This window comes from Haliotis rufescens, unplaced genomic scaffold, assembly GCF_023055435.1.
Source record: "Haliotis rufescens isolate VD_foot unplaced genomic scaffold, xgHalRufe1.0.p SCAF_2, whole genome shotgun sequence".
NCBI lineage: Eukaryota > Metazoa > Mollusca > Gastropoda > Lepetellida > Haliotidae > Haliotis > Haliotis rufescens.
In genome coordinates, this window is record NW_025963890.1 from 67,416,929 (window position 1) to 67,441,847 (window position 24,919).

The 24,919-nt window shown below is 37.2% G+C and overlaps 1 protein-coding gene and 1 long non-coding RNA gene across 3 annotated transcripts; one reads left to right on the forward strand and one right to left on the reverse strand.

Annotated features, from left to right (window-relative positions):
- Positions 1-8,255: 8,255 nt before the first annotated feature.
- LOC124134595 (multiple epidermal growth factor-like domains protein 6) lies at positions 8,256-16,241 on the reverse strand. 2 transcript variants are annotated; one of them, XM_046499512.2, is made up of 5 exons: positions 16,137-16,241; positions 14,516-14,614; positions 10,344-11,012; positions 9,868-9,967; positions 8,256-9,595 (listed from the first exon to the last, which is right to left on the reverse strand). In XM_046499512.2, exons 2-5 carry the CDS (start codon positions 14,562-14,564, stop codon positions 9,358-9,360), a joined length of 1,056 nt encoding a protein of 351 aa, XP_046355468.2. In that variant the 5' UTR covers positions 14,565-14,614; positions 16,137-16,241; the 3' UTR covers positions 8,256-9,357. The 2 variants fall into 2 exon arrangements, with proteins under 2 accessions (XP_046355468.2, XP_048256397.1); XM_048400440.1 differs by having other exon boundaries at positions 14,516-14,618; positions 16,137-16,214.
- A 68-nt stretch (positions 16,242-16,309) lies between these two features.
- LOC124134596 lies at positions 16,310-23,796 on the forward strand. The gene is made up of 5 exons (XR_006861124.2): positions 16,310-16,445; positions 17,204-17,284; positions 19,178-19,624; positions 21,548-21,698; positions 22,662-23,796. It is a non-coding gene; the product is annotated as an uncharacterized LOC124134596 (long non-coding RNA).
- Positions 23,797-24,919: the final 1,123 nt, after the last annotated feature.

Genomic DNA, 24,919 nt, shown 5'->3' on the forward strand with positions numbered 1-24,919 from the left:
ACCTTTCTCAGGATTTTCTCCCACTCTTTCATGTTTTACATGGAGTGTTAAACAAGAACAAAAATGGCCTCCTTGTTACTTTTTGACTGGGAATAGAAGAGCAAAATACTTCACACTCGCTTAAGACATTCCTGTAGTTACCTCAATACAGAGCTATTTCAAGCTAATTTTTCAGAAAACTTAACATACACACGTTAATGAACGCAACAATATATGGGAAATAATCTGTATTTCAATTTGTCCTCGCCAACCAGAATAATAGTAGCTTCGGTTTAACCAAACAGATCCGTTGGCGATGAAATCTATCGCTGCCTCTTGCGTTTTATGGGAGGTAAGCTAGCCTCCTGATGATAACTATATAATCGCCGTGCCGAAAATCCTGGTTCGATTAATTATGTTTGTTTGTTTGTTTGTTTGTTTAATGCCGCACTCGGCAATATTCCAATATTACTATATCTAGAATTAATATATATATCCCCATGTTAAAACAAGGATATGTCTTTGATCATTGTCAGTTGGTGTACTAGTTTCGATACACAAAGAAGGCGTCTAACATAACACTGATAACTACAGGGGCATAACACTAAGTGCTTTATCTAATTATTCATATTTGTCATCAACATAAGACTAGTGTGTTTTGTTTGTTTTGGTTTTTAAAAAATCTTTATTCACATTTCCAATAAAATACAATGTGTAGCATTTCATCAATTATACATTATTCAAAAAACAATCCCTTTACATCTGACTTTCGAAACATATTGCAAATATAGACAATCATAAAATATGATATCGTACTAGTATTCTTTGCTAGGATTGAAAAGTCTTTGGAAGGAAGACCAGAACTGAGAGAAAGCTGTATAATTGCAATTTGAGAATGCAATTAACTTGGTCATATTGTAGTATCTAATAACTTCACGTTGAATATGTTTCAACTTTAGCTGAAAACACTTTCGTGATTAGTTAAACACAATAAATTTGATAAGTAATATAATTACATTGAGAGAGTTGTTATTCTTCAAATCCAAATAAAATATTCTCTTTACAGAAGTCTAGTCTTCCTTCCACAGATGTCGTTAACCAGTTGAGAACAAGCTCCCACATGAGAGCAACATATTTGCAATCATAAAATGCATGTACAATAGTTTCACTATATATACCACAGAAGTTGCAACTTGGTGAATCTTTATAACCAATACTATGTAAGTAATTATTTAAAGGTAATATGTAGTGGATAATCCTAAACTGAAACCATCTCAGTTCTACACTCTGGGTACACCTTGTTGCCATCAAATTAAATCCCACCCACTGTTCATCGGTAAATACTTTCTGTAAAGTTTCTTCCCACTTAGGCATTCCCTGATATTTTATGAAAGCTGGTTGTAAGAGTGTGTTATAGAAGAGTTTACTGCCTTTATTACACCTTGTGAGTAGGGAAACATTGTATGGCAAAATAGGTTGAAAAGAGACTCTAGGCATACTCTTAGAGTTACAATTGTAATTTTCTGGCAAGTTGCATTATTGATTGAACTATGCCCTGATATGTTAGGAAATCTGTTATTATTCCATATCCATCCATAAAAGATTCATAAGAATATATTTCACCCGTTCCATCAAAAAGATGTAACTCCCCTACAATACTAAGTCGGATAAAAGATGGACTTTCTGCCTATCTGAATGTTGTTATTAAACCATAAAGCCTGGTTTACAAAGTCAATACTACCACTAATATTACTCTTTGATACATAATTGCTACATGCTTGTAATACATCTTTCCAAAAGTAATTGTCTACAAGCAGGAATAATTCAATCAGTGACATATTTAGCGTCTGCCATCCATAATCTGTTAATGTTTGGGATAGAATTCAATGAAAGTTATACCCATTTTGAGTTACTACAAAGTAAGTTTTTCACCCAGGACAGTTTTTGTGAATCTATCATATCTTTAATAATAGGTACTTTTAGGTACTTTTTGATCCCCCCAAACTGATATAGCTGTGAAATGACATTTCTTTTAACCATGTCTGGCTTTCTTTTCCACACAAAAGAAAATCTTCTTTTTTTTAAAGTTGTCTATTACTTCATCATTGGGGCTAGGTATAGATGTAAACAAATGATTTAATTTTGATAGCAACAGTGATTTTAAAACTGTATTGGGGTCAGTAATCTTGCTTTCATTACATTCATTTCCCTTTCAATTTTTTCAAATTTATCTGTATAGTTTAAGTCAATAATTTCTTCCAAGTCAATAGAAAAATTAATTCCCAATAATTTAAACGTTATAGGAGTCCAGTCAAGATTCCACTCTTTACAGAGCTTATATCGTGATCCCTATTTCTATATCAGTTTGGTTTTGTCAGTATTAAATTTTAATGCTGAAAACCTAGCAAAAAAACCGAGTGTATTTAACACATTGTAGAGGCCTTTTTTTTAGATCAATCTAACATCAAAGTCGTGTCATCTGCAAATTGTGCAAGTAAATGTTCAATACTGCCAGTCGTTATTCCCTTAACATTTTTGTTGTTTTTTCTTATCATTATTGCAAGTATCTCTGCACATATAATAAATATATATGGCGACACTGGATCCCCTTGACGATAACCTCTTGTTATCTTAAAAAAAGGGGCTAGCAAAACCATTGACTAATACACTTTATTCAATATCGCTGAAAAATGTTGATATCCATTTTTCTATACTTGGACCAAAGTTGAAAATTTTAAATGTATTCAAAATAAAATGTCTATCAACAGAGTCAAAAGCTTTTTCAAAGTCAATCAGCATTAGCAATCCAGGTACTTGATATGATTCAGTATATTCCATCAAGTCATATATTAATCTTGTAACTTCCCCAATATATCTTCCCGGGACAAAACCTTTCTGATATTCACTAATAATTATACTTAAAACTTCTTTAATTCTATTTGCGATTACTGCTGACGCTAGTTTATACGAGGTATTCAAGAGAGAGATGAGGCGCCATTTTTTTAGGAAAAGTTTCGTCTTATTTTCCTTAGGAATACATGTTATAAATCCCTGTTTTTGTGTTACTGATAAAGATTCGTTTCTATATGCATGATTAACAGACTTAAGCCAAAATTGTCTGTGATAACATCTCTTAGTTTTGCATAAAATTATGGAACTAGATTAGAAATTATGTTCAAACACCTTACGATAGTTCACATGAATACATTAAAGCGTAAATAAAAAGTCACGTGTTCATCATGAGTAAATGTATGAGGAATTCAAAGATGTAGGTATCGCAGCTGAAATATACGTGATGGTATTTGCGTCTCTACCGGGGGGTGCAGGCTAAAACGGCACCTCAGCAAAACGGCACCGATTTCTCTGGCGAAAACGTCACCTCTATTGCTAATAACGATATGAACGATTTATGTGGTAGTATATCTGATTTATGTTATTTGTTACATATTATTTGATGTATTTACATATCATTTCCTGTTTTCCAGTTGTTCACAGATAACTACATACATTCACATATATACAGTTCTTCACAGGTTTCATCTTCATCACGGGCGGTCGGGTAGCCTAGTGGTTAAAGCGTTCGCTCGTCACGCTGAAGACCCGGGTTCGATTCCCGACATGGGTACAATGTGTGAAGCCCATTTCTGGTGTCCCCCCGCCGTGATATTGCTGGAATATTGCTAAAAGCGGCGTAAAACCATACTCACTCACTCATCTTCATCACAGTTTACAATATCGGCCCATGTACCACCGAGCATTGTGATAGTAGCTGACTCAGGGGGCTAATTTCTAATGTAAACTTGTTTTAACTTTTCACAATTATTGGTGTTTGTAAGAGACGATGTGGGATTAATTTCATTTATTTTACTTCAAAGCATATAATATTTTCACAATAAGTTAGTTGCGCCTCCCAATCAGAGTCGGCGAGTAATTTGGAATAGAGGGCTAATTTCTACTGTAAACTTGTTTTAACATTTCACTATTATTAGTGTTTATAAGAGACGATGTGAGTTTAATTTCATTTATTTAACTTCAAGGCATGTTATGTTTTCACAATAAGTTGAGTTGCACCCCAAGAGAAATAAAATATTCTCTTTACAGAAGTCTAGTCTTCCTTCCACAGATGTCGTTAACCAGTTGAGAACAAGCTCCCACATGAGAGCAACATATTTGCAATCATAAAATGCATGTACAATAGTTTCACTATATATACCACAGAAGTTGCAACTTGGTGAATCTTTATAACCAATACTATGTAAGTAATTATTTAAAGGTAATATGTAGTGGATAATCCTAAACTGAAACCATCTCAGTTCTACACTCTGGGTACACCTTGTTGCCATCAAATTAAATCCCACCCACTGTTCATCGGTAAATACTTTCTGTAAAGTTTCTTCCCACTTAGGCATTCCCTGATATTTTATGAAAGCTGGTTGTAAGAGTGTGTTATAGAAGAGTTTACTGCCTTTATTACACCTTGTGAGTAGGGAAACATTGTATGGCAAAATAGGTTGAAAAGAGACTCTAGGTATACTCTTAGAGTTACAATTGTAATTTTCTGGCAAGTTGCATTATTGATTGAACTATGCCCTGATATGTTAGGAAATCTGTTATTATTCCATATCCATCCATAAAAGATTCATAAGAATATATTTCACCCGTTCCATCAAAAAGATGTAACTCCCCTACAATACTAAGTCGGATAAAAGATGGACTTTCTGCCTATCTGAATGTTGTTATTAAACCATAAAGCCTGGTTTACAAAGTCAATACTACCACTAATATTACTCTTTGATACATAATTGCTACATGCTTGTAATACATCTTTCCAAAAGTAATTGTCTACAGCAGGAATAATTCAATCAGTGACATATTTAGCGTCTGCCATCCATAATCTGTTAATGTTTGGGATAGAATTCAATGAAAGTTATACCCATTTTGAGTTACTACAAAGTAAGTTTTTCACCCAGGACAGTTTTTGTGAATCTATCATATCTTTAATAATAGGTACTTTTAGGTACTTTTTGATCCCCCCAAACTGATATAGCTGTGAAATTACATTTCTTTTAACCATGTCTGGCTTTCTTTTCCACACAAAAGAAAATCTTCTTTTTTTTTAAAGTTGTCTATTACTTCATCATTGGGGCTAGGTATAGATGTAAACAAATGATTTAATTTTGATAGCAACAGTGATTTTAAAACTGTATTGGGGTCAGTAATCTTGCTTTCATTACATTCATTTCCCTTTCAATTTTTTCAAATTTATCTGTATAGTTTAAGTCAATAATTTCTTCCAAGTCAATAGAAAAATTAATTCCCAATAATTTAAACGTTATAGGAGTCCAGTCAAGATTCCACTCTTTACAGAGCTTATATCGTGATCTCTATTTCTATATCAGTTTGGTTTTGTCAGTATTAACTTTTAATGCTGAAAACCTAGCAAAAAAACCGAGTGTATTTAACACATTGTAGAGGCCTTTTTTTAGATCAATCTAACATCAAAGTCGTGTCATCTGCAAATTGTGCAAGTAAATGTTCAATACTGCCAGTCGTTATTCCCTTAACATTTTTGTTGTTTTTTCTTATCATTATTGCAAGTATCTCTGCACATATAATAAATATATATGGCGACACTGGATCCCCTTGACGATAACCTCTTGTTATCTTAAAAAAAGGGGCTAGCAAAACCATTGACTAATACACTTTATTCAATATCGCTGAAAAATGTTGATATCCATTTTTCTATACTTGGACCAAAGTTGAAAATTTTAAATGTATTCAAAATAAAATGTCTATCAACAGAGTCAAAAGCTTTTTCAAAGTCAATCAGCATTAGCAATCCAGGTACTTGATATGATTCAGTATATTCCATCAAGTCATATATTAATCTTGTAACTTCCCCAATATATCTTCCCGAGACAAAACCTTTCTGATATTCACTAATAATTATACTTAAAACTTCTTTAATTCTATTTGCGATTACTGCTGACGCTAGTTTATACGAGGTATTCAAGAGAGAGATGAGGCGCCATTTTTTTAGGAAAAGTTTCGTCTTATTTTCCTTAGGAATACATGTTATAAATCCCTGTTTTTGTGTTACTGATAAAGATTCGTTTCTATATGCATGATTAACAGACTTAAGCCAAAATTGTCTGTGATAACATCTCTTAGTTTTGCATAAAATTATGGAACTAGATTAGAAATTATGTTCAAACACCTTACGATAGTTCACATGAATACATTAAAGCGTAAATAAAAAGTCACGTGTTCATCACGTGATGTTCTATATTTGGGTGGTCCACGTGGGTAGGTCTACAAGTTTGTACTTTTAGCAGAAGAACTCGTTTAGTTTTTGAAATCGTAAAATAATGCGATCAAATGTTATTCTTGCTAAAATTAAAAAGTCATAAATCCTAGTTCCGCATGAATCAAATACTAATGATACGAACAGTTTTCTTAATAGTTTAACAATGCATTAATTATCACTGTAAATGCAATATCTGGGAAGGCAGGATAACATTCTAACACAATAAGCATTTGAGGCGATATTTATGTGTAAAACATCCTTTATATCTAACATCTAAGGAAGAGTGAAAAGTAATAAACTACTTGCCTTTAGGAATTCCTGTATAATCCTTATTCCAAGAAATTCCCTGAAAAACACAAATCGCAACTACCTGTTATTTTACATCCCAGCCACCTCACACTTTTGGCAGAAAACATTAGATCGCTATGTGCCCCGAAAATAAAACTGGAAAATAACCGGTCCTTTTCCAATGAAGAAAAGATGGACATACAGTCCTTGAACACTGTCTTAAGCAAACACTGTCCAAACCGTTGCTAGTGTTAACACATGTGTAAACACACCCATGGTCCTGAATGACCCTGTAACTAGTCAATGCACCGTATCATCTGGTCCAATGCTGATCCTCTCTGCACTTGAATTTCTTCTAGTGTTTTGGTAAGATACAATGGACACAATAAGTGAGTCGCAAGGGTGTGGACATTTTACTCTTTGTTTGTCCATGTTGCAAAAGCGTTTGATTCTGTCCAGAGAAATTTTGGATTCTTATTTCGAACGTGATATTAGATGGTGTTTGAAACAAGGTAGAATTATCTGAAACACTTAACATTGACCTTGGTGTTAGACAAGGCTCTATAGTAAACCCCTTTCCATTTTAATTTTTCATAAATGAACTTGTATTACACATTCATGGTAACTGTGAAAATGGTATACAATTAAATGCAGGTGTTGTTACAAATTATTCCTGTTACTATTTGCTGATGATAATGTATTGGTATCAAGTACTGTTTCCAATTTAACAAAAACAAAAAGCCTAACATGACTGATACTGTGCCAAGTGGAAACTAACTGTTAATCGTAGTAACCTAAAGTAGTTGTTTTCAAAACTGACTGTCACTTACATGCATGTGGAAGTTATTATGGTATTAACGCCGTGATATGACCGGAATACTGTTAAAAGCGGCGTTAAACCCAACTCACTCACTCACTATCATGGTATTAAGACAGATATACCAAATGCTATGGCACATGGTGAATGTGCCAGGTATCCTATGTTAATTTACTCTTATATTATGATAATGAAGTATTTGTTACAAATGTTAAACAAGTAACCCTTGGGGTATCCAAATATGTGTTAATAATATGATGTTAACGTATGACTTAAACGGGAAAAGAAATTGGATTACAAATGGAAGAAAACTGTTATTTAATCATGTTTTTGGCTATGTGTGGAATGAACAATATGTAGATTCTCATTTTCATTGTATAAACTCTTTGACACATGTGTACTTGCAAAACTGGTGTCAATCTTTATCTTCATCCATTAAAGTTATGTATTTTGATATGTTATAACGCATTGTATGCATAACTGTATCTGTTTGCTGTTAATGTTAAAAAAAACCTTAGACGTGCTCTATCCAAAGGTAGATGTTCCACACATGAGCTTTAAATTGAAGTTGGACGCCATACACTGTGTAATCTTGATAAAGTTGGAGCTGATTATCATTTTCTGCTTTCTATTCTCAGTTTAGAATTAAGTGTATACTTTCTAGATAATCTGTACGTCCAAATATATATACATTTCATTCTTTGTTAACAAGTTCTGGTTCTAAGAAGCATGTTCATGTATGTGTATCATGTACAACTGTACAGGAAATATATGTACCATTAGTCAATTACTCAACATAGTATGTGCATTGTACTATAGGCCTGTGGCCTTCTAAGTACGGAAATAAAACAACAAACAACAATATTCAGATAAGTAAAGTATTTTAATCTTAGCACCTGGCGGCAACCCCCGCTGACCGTGTGAGCAGCTGAATGTGCGATAAAGTGTCGGGTCCTCCCGCTGTCAAGGTCACACATAAAATATTGCGATCTGCTTGGATGGTACGCATCTACTTAAGGTTTTAACAGTCACCGCTCATAACATGTTACTCAATACACCCTCAATAACTTGGTTATGGTGCACAACCGATACAGTTTATCATTGTTAGTGTGAAACGTCATGTGATAGCAGCCACAATGGATATGCATTTTCTACATTGAATGAGTTTTGAAGCTTTGTGAAATGTGTATTGAAAGTTTTATTTACGACCGATGCTATCAACTGACGCGCTGTTGCTTTATGCTACACGTGACCATTAACAAATCAATGAATGGCATTTCCCCATACCACCATCAGGTACTGAACGCTATTGATATTCTATTTATATTCACAGCATAATGTAGTCTTAGCAAATGCATCTAGCTCGATATTCCTTTTTCAGAAAAACCTGGTAACGCAATGCAAGATCGCAGTGTGTGTATGCTTGAACATGACATGGTTAATGGTTGTATTACGTGTCTAGTCAAGGCAGACTTTTAATGTCATTATTTTAATACATTGTTAGCTGTGGGTTGAAGAGGGTCAACTCTGTTACAAACTGTTTAATGGTCAAACCACACAGTTACATGTGAAGGTATTAATCAGCAGATGTATGCAGGCCCATGTATAACATATGATAGGTAACAGAGATTGAGTTTGAGTTATCAATTCATATCAGCTTCATCAATATTTTGCTTTTTACGTCAAATTACAGGGAACTATTTTTTAAATGTGCAATGTACATAATAATTTTCCTATTCAATATCTTCATTATGATTGATGTCAACAACAACAACAACAACAACAACAACAACAACAACCCAACGGTTTCCACCAATGTTGACAATATCAAACGTCGATACTAACACTAAGTTAACAATGATATTGAAAAACATTTCAAGTTAAATGTAGATTATGCATTTACATTTTTATTCCAATCTAAGGATAAACACATGACAAAATGACCAAAACAATAAGCCAATACTGATTATGCTGGCGCTACCAGATCAACAATGTAACTGTGTTGACCATTGCTAGCCTTATGTGAATGCCCACAGCTTGTGAATTGGTATTCTAATGTGAAATGATCATTCTCTTTCAAAATATCAACTTTTGCACGATCATAAGGTACATCCATGTGGACATCCGAAACTTCAGAACCATTCCGTTCGGTAAACACGTGTTCTGATTCTTCAGAATATGTCCTTGAACTCGGCTTATGTATTCTGAAATGTTAATAATGACTGTAAATTTCATATTCGGGTATTACTTAATCCATGTATACTTTCCACGAAACTATCTTGAACAGAACCATAAATATATATTAATCTAAATACAAATCTAAAGCTCTAATAAAATATGTTATCTGAACAATATTATATCATGAGGGTATTTACTATAATCGTGAACAATATGTAATGACTTGAAGCTTGGAGATTGCGGTTGTACAATCAATAGATAAACGAGTATATTTTCCTCTAAACAAAGAAGAACATACCTTCTGTAGGTTGAGTACCGTAAAGCGACAAGTACAGTCAATACTAAAGCTGGGACAACAGAAGCTATGATGAATGGATACGACGCTGTATCACAAGATACTGGAAAGAAGTGTAAACTTGTATCAATCAAGTTTGTTATAAAGTAAACAAGTATAACTGAATTACATGCATTACCTTTTCACTTTATCGGCGTTCCGGATACCGCCAATTTGCGTTTTGCACCAATAATAATAATTTGCGGAGTTTCTGCCGATGATGTTTTGTATTTTAAAAATGACAAGGACATACTCAGACTGCTATAAATGAAATATGCCACACTGCAATGTTTTTTGCAATAACTGTTGTAAATATATCTTTCATAAGCGGTGTTTGACATCATGCCTTTGTTTAAAAAAATGTATAAAAGCGTTGTCGCAATTAGAACACAGTGATTCGATACTGTTTTCATGTGTATGGATTCTTTGACATCACATACCTTCGATGCTGTTAACATCATTGCGTTTTGTGTGCACCCTTGTGAAAGTGCTTCCAGCAGATGAACGATTCCCCTGATAGCCTTTGGCAAGTCTCTCTTGTGGACAGCCTCCAGTGTGTTTGTCACATTTCAAACATCCAATAGGGCAATTCATCGTGCAGTTAACGCCATAGTAGCCATCTTCACATGGTTCAAAACATTCCCCAGTGTATCTGTCACATTTCTTACATCCCATGGGGCAATTCACTGTGCAGTTAACGCCACAGAGACTATCATTGCATTGTTCAACGCATTCCCCAGTTACCTTGACACAGTAATCACAGGGCTGAGAACACCTCCGTGTACAACCGGAACCGTAGAAGCCGTTCCTGCAGGGCCCAGTACAATCCCCGGTATAACGGTCACATGTCAAACAGGGTCGCTTACAACGCGTGTTACACGTCAAGCCTCTGTACCCGTCCTGGCAGCCCTGAGTGCAGTTGACACTCCGACCACTAGACAGGAGCTCACAACACCCTTCTGCACAGTGAGGAGGACAAGAACGGGTACAGTCGGGTCCGTAGAATCCAGTAGGACATTTGATGCAGTTGTCTGAACATTTGTGGCTAGAACATGCGTTGCATTCTTTATCACACAGCACGTTTGATGACAGAGATACACATATTGCAACTGTAAAATAAACAAATATTTTGAACATGATTCTATCCCTCCCTCACACACGAAAGCCCACGCCCCACGCCACACTGCATCACATTATACTACATCAACTCTCAGTAAAATATCCAAAGGATCACGGCGTCGAGGAGCGATGACATAATACCCTATTGATCGGCTCATACGTCATGGACCCAATGTTCCCGGATTCATTTGTTGAATAAATATTTTATACATGGTGTCCATATTTGCTTTTTCCTTATCGTCTTTCCTTTATCTGACACGAAACACTCTTCACAATGACGAGGCATGTGTATACATGTATGTGCGGAACATGTTATACAGTCTGTCTCTAATATGTATGTCTAATAATAACGAAGTTCGGATTCCACGGAGTTCAAACTGACTGCCATAGAATCCTTACTTTACTTTGTTAACGTCAACTCATCACCTCTGAAACCAAAATGAATGTCACCCGTTTGCGCTGCATTATTGCCATCTTCCTGAGGCAAGGGTGTTAACTGACTGTAAAAAGTTTAGTTTCCACAATATTATTTAGTCAGTTCACGCCCATGCCTCGGGAAGATGCATTATTATGTGAGACCGCCTCCGTGGTCTAGTGGTAGAGCGTCCGCCCGGAGAACGGAAGTTTCGGGGTTCGATGCCCGGCCGCGCCATACCAAAGGACGTGAAAAGATGGTACTTGTTGTTACCCTGTCTGGCGCTCGGCATTAAGGGGCTAAAACAAGGACTGGTGGGCTCGGAGTCAGTTTACTGTGTCTGAGTGGGGTATTCATGTTAAACTGCGGCATGGTATTTCAGTGTGCTAGCACTATAAATCGGCATCAGTCCGGACTAGTACAAGCACACACACACACACACACACACACACACACACACACACACACACACACACACACACACACACACAAGTATGCACGTCGCTATAGAAGTGCAATAATCTTGGACGCGACGTTAAACCCCATTTTACCACCTAACATTAGTATGTGCATGAGAATGGTTTAAATTTTATAGTTAATGTACGTACCGCATCTCAAAGGGAAGATATGTTTACATATAATACATTAGTACAAAGCAAGATATATGCAATATAAAAGCGTTGGGTGTTTGTTTTTGTGTTTGGCTTGTATTATTACAATGGTTAGCCAACGTCACGAATCGGTAAACAATTATGTGGTGCATGAGGTATACGTATATATATATATGTAATAAATCAATTGGTTACCTTTTTTGCAAGACAGAATATATGGCAAAGGATATGTTATGTTATCGATATTTTTGTGGTGTTAAATACGCATTTAAGCTTTAAAATTACCTGGACTTTCGTTCCTGAAACTTGTATTTCTATGAAGCCTAGAATATGTTGAATAGGACCCCCAAGAGTATAATAATTGTTTACTTTCATTCAAGCAGATGCCATTGCTTGATGTAAATTAACTCTAAATTAGGATAGACTATAAATTCCGTTTACAATGTCAACTATAGGTTATGACAACACTATGAATAAGGTGTTATATCACAATATTTGTACTCACATATTGCACCAAAAGCAAGGCAAAATATGTAAATGTACCCTTAACACGAATCAGAGCACAAACAAGGGGATGTGGTTTATTGTTCCTTATATTAATAATAAATAGAGAATATTCCATGTGTCGAGTGAAATATCATGTTTCTCTCATCGAGTGACTTGGGGAAAGGAAATATTTTCACTCGTGGCTACGTCACTCGTGAAAATATCACTTCACGAGATGAGAGAAACATGATATTTCACGAGACAAATGAAATATCCTCTTTATTGTACACTTTTTGTTTAGTTTCTCTGCCGGAAAATGAAAACGTAAATTCTCCCTATCTTACACACAGGGACGGTTCACCACCTTTTATATTTGCGACTTAAAAAGTAGTTAATTGTTTGCAGAATCTTAAAAAACATAAACAAAAGTATAAAAAATATTTAGGGTCACGAAAATTCTTTATCATACATTTCATATACAAAATCAACTTCAACAAAATATATTCTTGAAAAACTAGGAGACCGTTTTTTTAATCGAAAGAATACACGCTTGTTAAATAACAAAAATGGCGCTTGGCGAAACGAACAGTCTGGTTAACAATGAGAAATGTACAGTATAAAACGAAACATTTTCGAGAAAATAACAAACAGCAAGAAGTTATATTAACTCCATATAAATGAGAATCTGTCATTATTTTGCCAACCTTCTTTAGTCGGTAATAAAACAAATACAACTTCAAACAGAAATAAGTCGAGCGGCGAGTCCAGCAAAGAGGCGAATCCTGATAAATACTTGTGCAGTCGGAATACCAGACAACTACCAGTAAAGTAAACATATATATACACTCGTGAGCAACAATGGACAGGCGAAGAGACTATTGCGTTACCTTAAACATGGGACTTATGGACATAGGACACGGTCAAGGGGATGAGGGATTAATGATATAAATTTCATTATGTGAAATGCTGCGTTAAACAAATGCTCAATTTACCGCTGTTACCTATGGATTACATCATGTTAAATAGTCTAGATTTCCTTAACCATAATTTACTCAACACTGTACAACAGGGAAGGCTAGTTCATAAGCTATAATTCATAAAAAGATAATACAGAAGGCGATTAAGTCACTCTGGGACGATATGATAACATTTCAGAACGTGCACTACAACGTACAATCGGAAATTGTATTGAAGTGAGCACTATGATTATACATTATCATATAATGGATAGTGTTATCGATACGATAAACCAATCCCAAAAATATGCAAACGGGGGTATCTAGCAGGAGCTATTTTTAGTTAGGTATATATTAATCCGATGCCTGCTTGCTCAAAAACATTTGCATACAGTTCTCGACATATTGAGATGGAGGTTTTTGGTTGTGATAAGGCTTATGTAAACGGACATGGCTGCATGTCAGTTGACACTATTGCATTAATGCGTCTGTTCACTTGTGTCACTGCATTCTTACGAGATTTCTTAAGTTTGATTTGATAAAGAAAGTATTACTCTCGGGTGTTTCCATTTCTTAAATGTCATATATTAGGAATTATGAGATGTTAATGATGCTCTCCAAACACTTTAGACTAATACATCTGTAAAAATGTATTCTCCTCGTGAGACTTTAGGGTGAGAGTCAGGCCTCAGAAATCCATGCGTGTCGTAAGAGTTGGATGACTTGGCGTGGGACGTTGCTCATACTATCAACCACAGTGTTGTCTGGTTTGACGTGATCATTTACAGGCTACCGTAAATATTGCCGAGAGCGGCGTAAACAACAAACAAATCATATATATTTAACAAATATAATATAAACTTGTACACAGTATTTCAAAGCTCTAATCATAGAAGATTATCACAAATCGTATGCCAAAATGCCAAAGCTAAAATTACATATCTGTATATGTAAATGATTTATTGCATGTTTAGCAAGGTGTTAAGTGCTAACTCAAAAAACATACCATCGACTGCAGCACTTACCTTCAGTAAAGGCGATTGTCAGGAATAGTGTTAGCGTGTGACAAAACATGGCGACTGAAGACCCTGAGGAAGTAAGTCCGGGACGAGACGAGTGCACACCTGCCTTATGCGAAATACAAATGCGATTTACAAACGCCAGAATACAAATAACACAACACTTTTCATCGGTTTAGCGTGACCTACTTTGCTGTTGTAGGAAATGTACAAATCGTTGCGTGTGACATGTTATGGAAACACGCAAACAGACTCAAGGGCTATTTTAAAGGATATGATTGTATTGCTACTATGATGCTTTATAACGCCGAAGTCGTTTGCTTAAACCCTCACGTACCATCTGCAGATAAATCCTAAATATGTCATCTGCTCATGTCAATGTAGACAGTCGGGAGTACTGCTGATGTCAATGTACACAGTCGGGAGTACTGCTCATGTCAATGTAGACAGTCGGGTGTACTGCTGATGTCAATGTACACAGTCGGGAGTACTGCTCATGTCAATATAGACAGTCGGGAGTACTGCTGATGTCAATGTAGACAGTCGGGAGTACTGCTCATGTCAATGTAGACAGTCGGGTGTACTGCTGATGTCAATATAGACAGTCGGGTGTACTGCTGATGTCAATGTAGACAGTCGGGTGTACTGCTGATGTCAATGTAGACAGTCGGGTGTACTGCTGATGTCAATGTAGATCGGGAGTACTGCTCATGTCAATGTAGACAGTCGGGTGTACTGCTGATGTCAATGTAGACAGTCGGGTGTACTGCTGATGTCAATGTACACAGTCGGGAGTACTGCTCATGTCAATGTAGACAGTCGGGTGTACTGCTGATGTCAATGTAGACAGTCGGGAGTACTGCTCATGTCAATGTAGACAGTCGGGTGTACTGCTGATGTCAATGTAGACAGTCGGGAGTACTGCTCATGTCAATGTAGACAGTCGGGAGTACTGCTGATGTCAATGTACACAGTCGGGAGTACTGCTCATGTCAATGTAGACAGTCGGGTGTACTGCTGATGTCAATGTAGACAGTCGGGAGTACTGCTGATGTCAATGTAGACAGTCGGGAGTACTGCTGATGTCAATGTACACAGTCGGGAGTACTGCTGATGTCAATGTAGACAGTCGGGAGTACTGCTGATGTCAATGTAGACTGTCGGGTGTACTGCTGATGTCAATGTACACAGTCGGGAGTACTGCTCATGTCAATGTAGACAGTCGGGTGTACTGCTGATGTCAATGTAGACAGTCGGGAGTACTGCTCATGTCAATGTAGACAGTCGGGAGTACTGCTGATGTCAATGTACACAGTCGGGAGTACTGCTCATGTCAATGTAGACAGTCGGGTGTACTGCTGATGTCAATGTAGACAGTCGGGTGTACTGCTCATGTCAATGTAGACAGTCGGGAGTACTGCTGGTGTCAATGTAGACAGTCGGGTGTACTGCTGGTGTCAATGTAGACAGTCGGGTGTACTGCTGATGTCAATGTAGACAATCGGGAGTACTGTTGATGTCAGAGATGACCGGTGGGTATTATTTTGGTTATGAAACGAACAAATCAAATTTATCACACAAATGGAGCAAAAGCATATTCTTTACAACATAGAAGGTCAAATATTACCTTTGCGCCACGTCGTTCCTGTCAGTCTTCCCTGTATTGATTGCGTCGCAGTTTATACGCCAGGTGCACAGTAGCTCTATCATGTTTATATTTAGATCATCTGTTGCTTGACATGCTGCTCAGCTGAAACAGGCGAAACAACAGGATCATTTGTGGGTGGAATCGTACAGTGTTCTGTGTTTTTACCAGAGATTTCCGTTGGTTATGGGATGATTTAGTATTTCCATGAATTTGGAGACTTAGTACATTTGGACTTATTACCTGTTTGGAAATCCGTTCCGGGGCAAACTATACTTTGACCGGTTGAAGGTGAGTCACTTGCGTATTATCTAAATAAGGAAACCCACGTTTTATACAAATACAAAACATCAACGCAGGAGAATAATCAGTCTCCATTAGCGGCCAAAACAGATTCCATTAGGCGTGTTGGTAATGCAGTGATGAAAATTATATGTAGTTAAATCATGTGTATTTTTCACAAAAAGGATTTGTGAACATTTGCATTAAAATAAGAAGTGTAATATGCTCTATCAATCGGAGTGTGAGTAGCACTGACGCTATTAGAGTCAATCAAAATAACCACAATGTTGGTTTTGAAATATGTGTTTCTTTTTTTATATATTCTTTACTTGAACTATTTTATGTATATATCGTCTAACCCATGGGCATTCAGGGTACAAATGTAGGTCCCCAGCGACCTATGATTAGAGGTTCCTAAATGGATCGGGTGATCCGGCTACGTGACTTGACTGATGCGTGTCATCCTATCCCATTTGCGTGGATCGAAGCTCATGTCAAACACTGGATTGTCTGGTCCAGATTGGATTATTTACAGACCGCCGTCATATAGTTGGAATATAGCTGAGTGCGGCGTTAAACAACACCCAAACCTTGTTGGTGTTAGGTGATAATAGCCACAGTTAGAAGAATGGAGTAAAAGGTAGGGGTGGGGTAGTGATTACTCATTTTGTAACCTTTCGAGGGCAGTGATGACGACGCACATTTTCCGTGATACAAGAAGCCCATTTTTTAATCCAATATACGAAGATGACATTTTCAACTTGCAGAGTTCCTGGTCCTGCAGTCAGTCCTAAACATGCTGCCATTTCACGTCAGCCACATATCCATTCTCTTAACTTGTTTGATACGTAAGTACGATTACTATATTAAGGACCGAAGATTTAGTATTCTGGGGGATGCTTGGAATTTTTGTTACAGAAAAAATGTCTTTGGTGACTGTTGCAAGACATAAAACTATTCAATCAGAAATGATTAGTCTACAATTATACTTTTCCGGGACAAAATTATTATTTTATATTTCTGTGACAAGTACTCTTATTTTAAAAAAACAACCATTCCAGCTCTCAAGAATATAAAACGACGGAAACAGTAGTTTCATGGTGCATTATTCACTCGTGAATTTCCGGGTTAGAATTGGTCTTCAGCAACCTACATCAACGGGATCGGGTGGTCAGGCTCGCTGACTTGGTTGATGCATGTCATCGTACCCACTGGGGCTTGCAACGCAAAAATAAGCAGCAAGATATATACGGTCACTAACGGGGTTATAGTACCAAATAAAAGTATTCTTTCATATAGTACCTTAACCCCGTTAGTAACCGTATTTATTTTGCTGCTATTTTTTGCGTTACGGGACCCTGTGATCGTACCCCAATTGAGTAAAACGATGCTCATGATGTCATTCACTGGATTATCTGGTCCAGACTTGATTATTTACAGACAGCAGTCATTTAAATAGAATATTACTAAGTAAGGTGTTAGACAACAAACAAACGTCCAAAATGAAATTTACGCGAATGTAATATTAAATGTATGGGAATAATTGTAAAACTTGTATTTATGTCACTGCTGATACATGAGCCAGAATAGAAATTGAAACGTTTTGTCTCACCTCACTACTAGACATATAGAGAATCGCACCCTCGGGTCTTTTGATACGAAATATATCAACACGAGTTAATAAAAGTGGAAAAACTCTGTGGCTTGCCGAGTTTTTCCACTTTTATCAACGAGTGTTGATATATTTCATATCAAAAGACCCGAGGGTGAGATGTTATTCATTATTCCAACTTTTTTCAGTTTTTAGACAGTAATAAGCAGTGTCTAAGTGTAAAAGGTGCTGCTAACTGCTTCAGTAGAAGAGTCATTAGTGATGTCATTTGATTGTGACGTCATGGTAACTAATGACGGCACAATGGTCTGCAAAGCTTTGTGATGCAATTTCATTGTAGCGATATCTCCTGTGGGAGCCAGTTTGGGATGATAAATATAGAATACTAAACGAGCTCCCGTGTAATACCAATTTTATGAAACGAGTGTATACCACAACTATTCACGAGTTTCATAAAATTGGTTTTACAAGGGAGCGAGTTTCGTATTTTATTTATTACTTGCCATTTATAACTTTTTAAGAATTATACTGTTGAGTATGAATAGGCTGACACCTACACGATCCACGGCATAGTCCAATTGAGTTTAACAGAATAATACTTCAAACACGTCAAAACTTGAAACGTATGAATTTAATACCATACAACGGTCCACCTTTAGAATTCACAAAATTATCGTAGGGCTAAGACTATCGCAACTCACATACTTTAACAGACTAACGACTGTCGTTGCGCTACAATACGATCGCCTTGTGGAACGGGCCTTGCACCTCAAAGTTAACAATAACGTCACAATACCCGATGACGTAATTTGTGGAATTTTGTTGCAAGATCCATCGGCGAAACAATGCCATGTGACGTCAGCCTAGCAACAAGGTTGCTGGGGTCATCGAGTGTGCATAAGCTCCTCTCAGTGATCTATCAACTCCACACGCAATGTCGTTGAATAAGCCAAGGGATGTTGAGAGCTTTCAATATTTGTTCTAGAAACGTGTTCCGAGAGTACATAAGCACGCGTTTTGGTATTACACAATGTGTAATATAGCTGTATGTTTATTATACGGGTGATCTCTTCACTGACAAGTAATAAACATCTTTATGTATTATTATCATTATAGTATTTTGTTTCAGGCGTGATCGGGGAAGGTGATACATGCAGAAACATCAGTGTGAATTGTGAACATTGCAATGACACTAGGTGTACAGAATGCCAGAACGGGTATTACGGTCCCTATTGTGATAAAAAATGCATTGGACATTGTAGCTGGGGATGTGATATACACACTGGCAGATGTCCGTCTTGTGCTGATGGCTACCATGGGATCAACTGTTCAGTTAAATGTAGCAGACACTGTTCAGCCATTGGTGATAGACAACCCACATGTGACAGGTCAACGGGAGCATGCAGTGATGGATGTTCACAGGGATTCTGCAGCCCCGAGAAGCAATGCAGAGTAAAATGCAGCAAGGCTTGCCTAAACAATACATGTGATTTCATCACGTGCGCTTGCATGGACTGCCCCGTCGGTTTTAAGGGTGTGCATTGTGAAAGACCGGAATATACCCACAATGCAAACGGTGAGCTGGATGGGAGGGGAGGGGATGGGGTGGTGATACGGACAAGATCCAAAGAAATGTTTTGTTACACTGCAGCCATCAGTCAGACATATAAAGGCTTCAAATACGTAATTATTATGTAATTCATAATGATACTAGTGAAAGGGACCTTCAATGTCAACCAACAAGTGCAATCATAATTATAGATTTAACTTACCACCCTATTTGAACAAATGCAAATAACAGCTTATGCTCACTTAGCATTTGGTCATTTGAACTAGAAATGCCTTCAATTCGTTTCAATGAAATGATTGTGTAGTTTGTACACTCACTGAATTCCCATGTACACTCACTGAATTCCAATGTACACTCACTGAATTCCCATGTACACTCACTGAATTCCCATGTACACTCACTGAATTCGCATGTACACTCACTGAATTCCAATGTACACTCACTAAATTCCCATGTACACTCACTGAATTCCCATGTACACTCACTGAACTCGCATGTACACTCACTGAATTCCAATGTACACTCACTGAATTCCCATGTACACTCACTGAATTCCCATGTACACTCACTGAATTCCCATGTACACTCACTGAATTCCCATGTAACTCTCTGAATTCCCATGTACACTCACTGAATTCCAATGTACACTCACTGAATTCCCATGTACACTCACTGAATTCCAATGTACACTCACTGAATTCGCATGTACACTCACTGAATTCCCATGTACACTCACTGAATTCCCATGTACACTCACTGAATTCGCATGTACACTCACTGAATTCCCATGTACACTCACTGAATTCCCATGTAACTCTCTGAATTCCCATGTACACTCACTAAATTCCCATGTACACTCACTGAATTCCCATGTACACTCACTGAATTCCCATGTACACTCAATGAATTCCGAAGTACACTCACTAAATTCCCATGTACACTCACTGAATTCCCATGTACACTCACTAAATTCCCATGTACACTCAATGAATTCCCATGTACACTCACTGAATTCCCATGTACACTCACTAAATTCCCATGTACACTCAATGAATTCCCATGTACACTCAATGAATTCCCATGTACACTCACTGAATTCCCATGTACACTCACTAAATTCCCATGTACACTCAATGAATTCCCACTGAATATCCATGTACACTCACTGAATTCCCACTGAATATCCATGTACACTCACTAAATTCCCATGTACACTCACTGAATTCCCACGTACACTCACAGAATATCCATGTACACTCACTGAATTCCCATGTACACTCACTGAATTCCCATGTACACTCACTGAATTCCTATGTACACTCACTGATTATCCATGTACACTCACTGAATTCCCATGTACACTCACTGAATTCCTATGTACACTCACTGAATTTCCATGTACATTCACTGAATTCCTATGTACACTCACTGAATTTCCATGTACACTCACTGAATTCCCATGTACACTCACTGAATTTCCACTGAATCCCCATGTAGTCATTGAATTCCCACTGAATTCCAATGTACACCCACTGAATTCCCATGTACACCCACTGAATTCCCATGTACACTCACTGAATTCCCATGTACACCCACAACAAAAAATTGTGACCCTCCACCTTGAAAACTTCTTGGGTCCACCTGCCACCTGTCATGTATTGCCTTAACAATTGTATAGTTGCCACACTACCACACTGTCATTCATACTTGGCTAGAACCTGGATAAACAAAGTGATTATTTTGTAATTCTTACTTTCAAAATACTAAACTCATGTTACTTAAACATGGACAATTTTCTTTCAAAGCAGCCTTAAACGTTTACCTTTATTCAAATGTCAAGCCTGTGGATCCAAGCAAATGAAGGCAATAAACTCCATAACGTACACAAACTAATATGCAATGAGGTGTTATTACTGCCTTATCTTTCAGTATCTCTGGGGTTTGGTTGGCTTTACTGTCTCGTGTTTCACACCATCTGGTTCATCATATACTTCATCATTAACCGCTGCATGAAGAAGATGGGAATGCCCCTGAACATATTCCTGGCAACCAGTAGAGACATATTCCTAGCTAGAATAGGGTTTGTATGCACATTATCAATCGGTCATAACAGTATAAGCAAACTTTGCAAGTCGTGTTTATCATGTTTACAGTAAATATGAGTGAGTTAGTTGGGCTTAACACCGCTTTTAACAGTATTCCAGTTATATCACAGTGTGTCAGCTTAATGTGGGAGGAAAACCCGACGTGATGCAGGCCTCAGACGTTTACCAGTTTGGTGAGACCAACGAGCACGGGTATGGTGCTGACAAACCTAGAAACATAATCGGGGCGAACCAGGATTCGAACCCACAATGATAGATTTCTGGTGTGCCCATGGCACGCAACTCTGCACAGCGAATCGCGGCGCCTTAGACGACTGTGCCCCCATTAAATATGGATGTGTCTTCGCATTAAATCATATTAAATGACAAAGGGGTAATTTTTAAATACTTTCAGAAATAGAAATATATTTCTTATGTTTTTTCAAGATATTTTCAATGAACAAGTTCATAAATAGGAAGCTAAACTTTCCATTGAAATTGTTCATTGCATCAGTGGCTACAATGCATCATCATTTTGGGATGGCAATACCATTCCAGAGACATTTCAGGAAATATTACATCACTCACCTATGTCAGGTAGCATGTGTCACCTGTCAATGAGCTCTACTCGATAATGAGTGAGTGAGTGAGTGAGTGAGTGAGTGAGTGAGTGAGTGAGTTGGGTTTAACGCCGCTTTTAGCAATATTCCAGCAATATCATGGCGAGGGACACCAGAAATGGGCTTCACACATTGTACCCATGTCGAGAATCAAACCCTGGTCTCCGACGAGCGATGACTTTAGCCACTAGGCTACCTGACCGCCCCTACTCCATAATGAAGTGTTAGTGGGGAAGACATAACAGTCTTAGACTATCCAAGTACACATGCATTAATACTCAATTCGAATTTACCAAAATGTTTATTCCTGCAATTATAAAAGGCTATTGTATGTTGCAGGTATTTGAATCAAACTGACAACGAAAATGGTACAGTTCCAAGACAAAAGCCACACTGGTGCTGTTATATATCATGGTGTGCATGTCTTGTCATTTTTTTGGTGTCATATGCATGCATCATATATTGGCTGACAAGCCACAGTTAACATGGATTCCCCATTCAGACACGGTATCAGAAGAGAAGAGTATGAGAAGATGAAGAAGTGTACCCATTTGTCAAGATAAGCCACAGAGATGTTGCACACAGTCTTAACTAATATTTACAAATTTGGTTCTATATAACAGTGCATGGAATATATACATGGCTAAGTTTTGTATTATTAATTTATCAAGACTGTTTAACAATTGTCAGAATTTATATCATTAAAAGTAGTATACAGGAATATCTTTTTTGTCTCACAGTGTAGTACAATGGACAAACAAGTAAAAAGTGATATTCATCCTCTATATATTGGCTATTACACATTTTATATAATCGTTCTGACCGAGTTTTTGGATATTTCCCACCCTCGATGATTAAATCATGCGATGAACATCAAAATCTTGCCAATGAATTACAGTATTTCTTTATATTTACATAAACAGATACTGTCCAGTGTATATATGAGTTTTCAACATTCTATAATATATACATTTATTCGATAATGTCAACGAAAATGACCACGATTGCAGATAAATATCTTTAGCCTCTGTAGAAAAGAATTGGAAAATACACTTTCAGACTATGTTACATCTTCCCAAAGCAAGAGAGCTAACTGACTATAAAAGTCCAGTGGAAACTGGTTAAAGTTAAAGTCAGTTGACTCTCTTGCCTCAGGAAGATGACTATGTCGACTCCATGTCATGAATCAGGGGGTAGAAGGGTCAGTGTTATGCCTGACTTGGAACCAATTGGCCTGATGGTTGCTGATTCAGGATTGTAGGCTATCCCCATCTCAATATCTACAAAACAGTTGAGCTTCCAGAAGAGGAGGATTTTGCTGAAATATGAAAACTGCAGTTAAACAAACATTTTGCACCACTTGAGTAACTTGTGGGTTTCTTTGTTTGTTTGTTACTGAGATTGTACTGTTTGTTTGTTTAAAGCCGCACTCAGCAATATTCAAGCTATACGACGGCGGTCTGTAAATAATAGAGTCTGGACCAGACAATCCAGTGATTGATATCATGAGCATCGATCAACGCAATTGGGATACGATGACTTGTATCAACCAAGTCAGCGAGCCTGACCACCCGATCCCGTTAGTCGCCTCTTACAACAAGCATAGTTGCCATTTACAGCAAGTGTGGGTTGCTGAAGACCTATGCGACCCCAGATCTTCACTTGTAACTTGCATGGTGTATGAGGATTAGAAATGTGATTAGTAATGTGACATGTATCAGTATTGGTGATAATCAAAATATTATTATAATATATACGTAAAGTGACGATTATTTTGTTTTAAAACTTGTTAAATAAGTGAACATTCCACAGGTTTTGAGGTAATGCTATCTTTCTGGAACATATATTTGGTTGTGTGTTAGCTGCCACAGATCTGTTGTCAGATATGCACTATAGGTAATTAAGTCTTTGAATGGCATATAGAAGTGATACACATAAGGAAGAGAATTTATGGATGGCAGCTTCTTTATTATGAGGAACACAATGTTTAGGAGTATATACTTACTCCTTCATCATTCATCTGATGAAGAAGTAAGCATAATAAAGAAGCTGACATCCATAAATTCTCTTCCTCATAGCTAAAATATGAACTTTATGAAAGTAACAGTTAGACAGTAGGTGTGTGTGTAAATGTATTGTGCCATCATCCCTCAGCCATGGACTAGTCTGGTGTTGTTACTTAAGTGACTTAAACAGTATTACTGTGATACCACATGGGGGGGGGGGGGGGGGGGGGGAGTCAAAATGTTTGTATGGTGCCAAGCAGGGGCATTTTATGCCTACATTTTTCTATGCATGATATGTACAAACTCAAATAAAAATGTTTTATTTTCTGACCTTGTCATGTTTTAGGAGTGACTAAAAGAAGACTGAAAAGATTCCACATGGACATCTTTCCAGACCTAATTAAAAGTTGCTAGGGGTGCATGTGTTCGCACTAAAGCTGGTTTGATAATGCTAGCCCACTGATACCATGTTACAGATTAACATGGATACCCATCAAGACACGTACAGTATACCGAGTCCCATCTTCCTGAGGCAAGGGAGTTAACTAACTTTAAGTCCAGTTTCCAACCTTGCCGAACTAGGCTGGAATT

Excerpts from the sequence above, each read along its gene's own strand:
- LOC124134595 (XM_046499512.2), bottom strand. The coding sequence starts at position 14,564 with ATGTTTTGTCACACGCTAACACTATTCCTGACAATCGCCTTTACTGAA. Across the intron at positions 11,013-14,515 it reads GACAATCGCCTTTACTGAAG|TTGCAATATGTGTATCTCTG; the intron begins GTAAGTGCTGCA and ends TTTATTTTACAG. Across the intron at positions 9,968-10,343 it reads TGATGTTAACAGCATCGAAG|TATCTTGTGATACAGCGTCG; the intron begins GTATGTGATGTC and ends ACTTCTTTCCAG.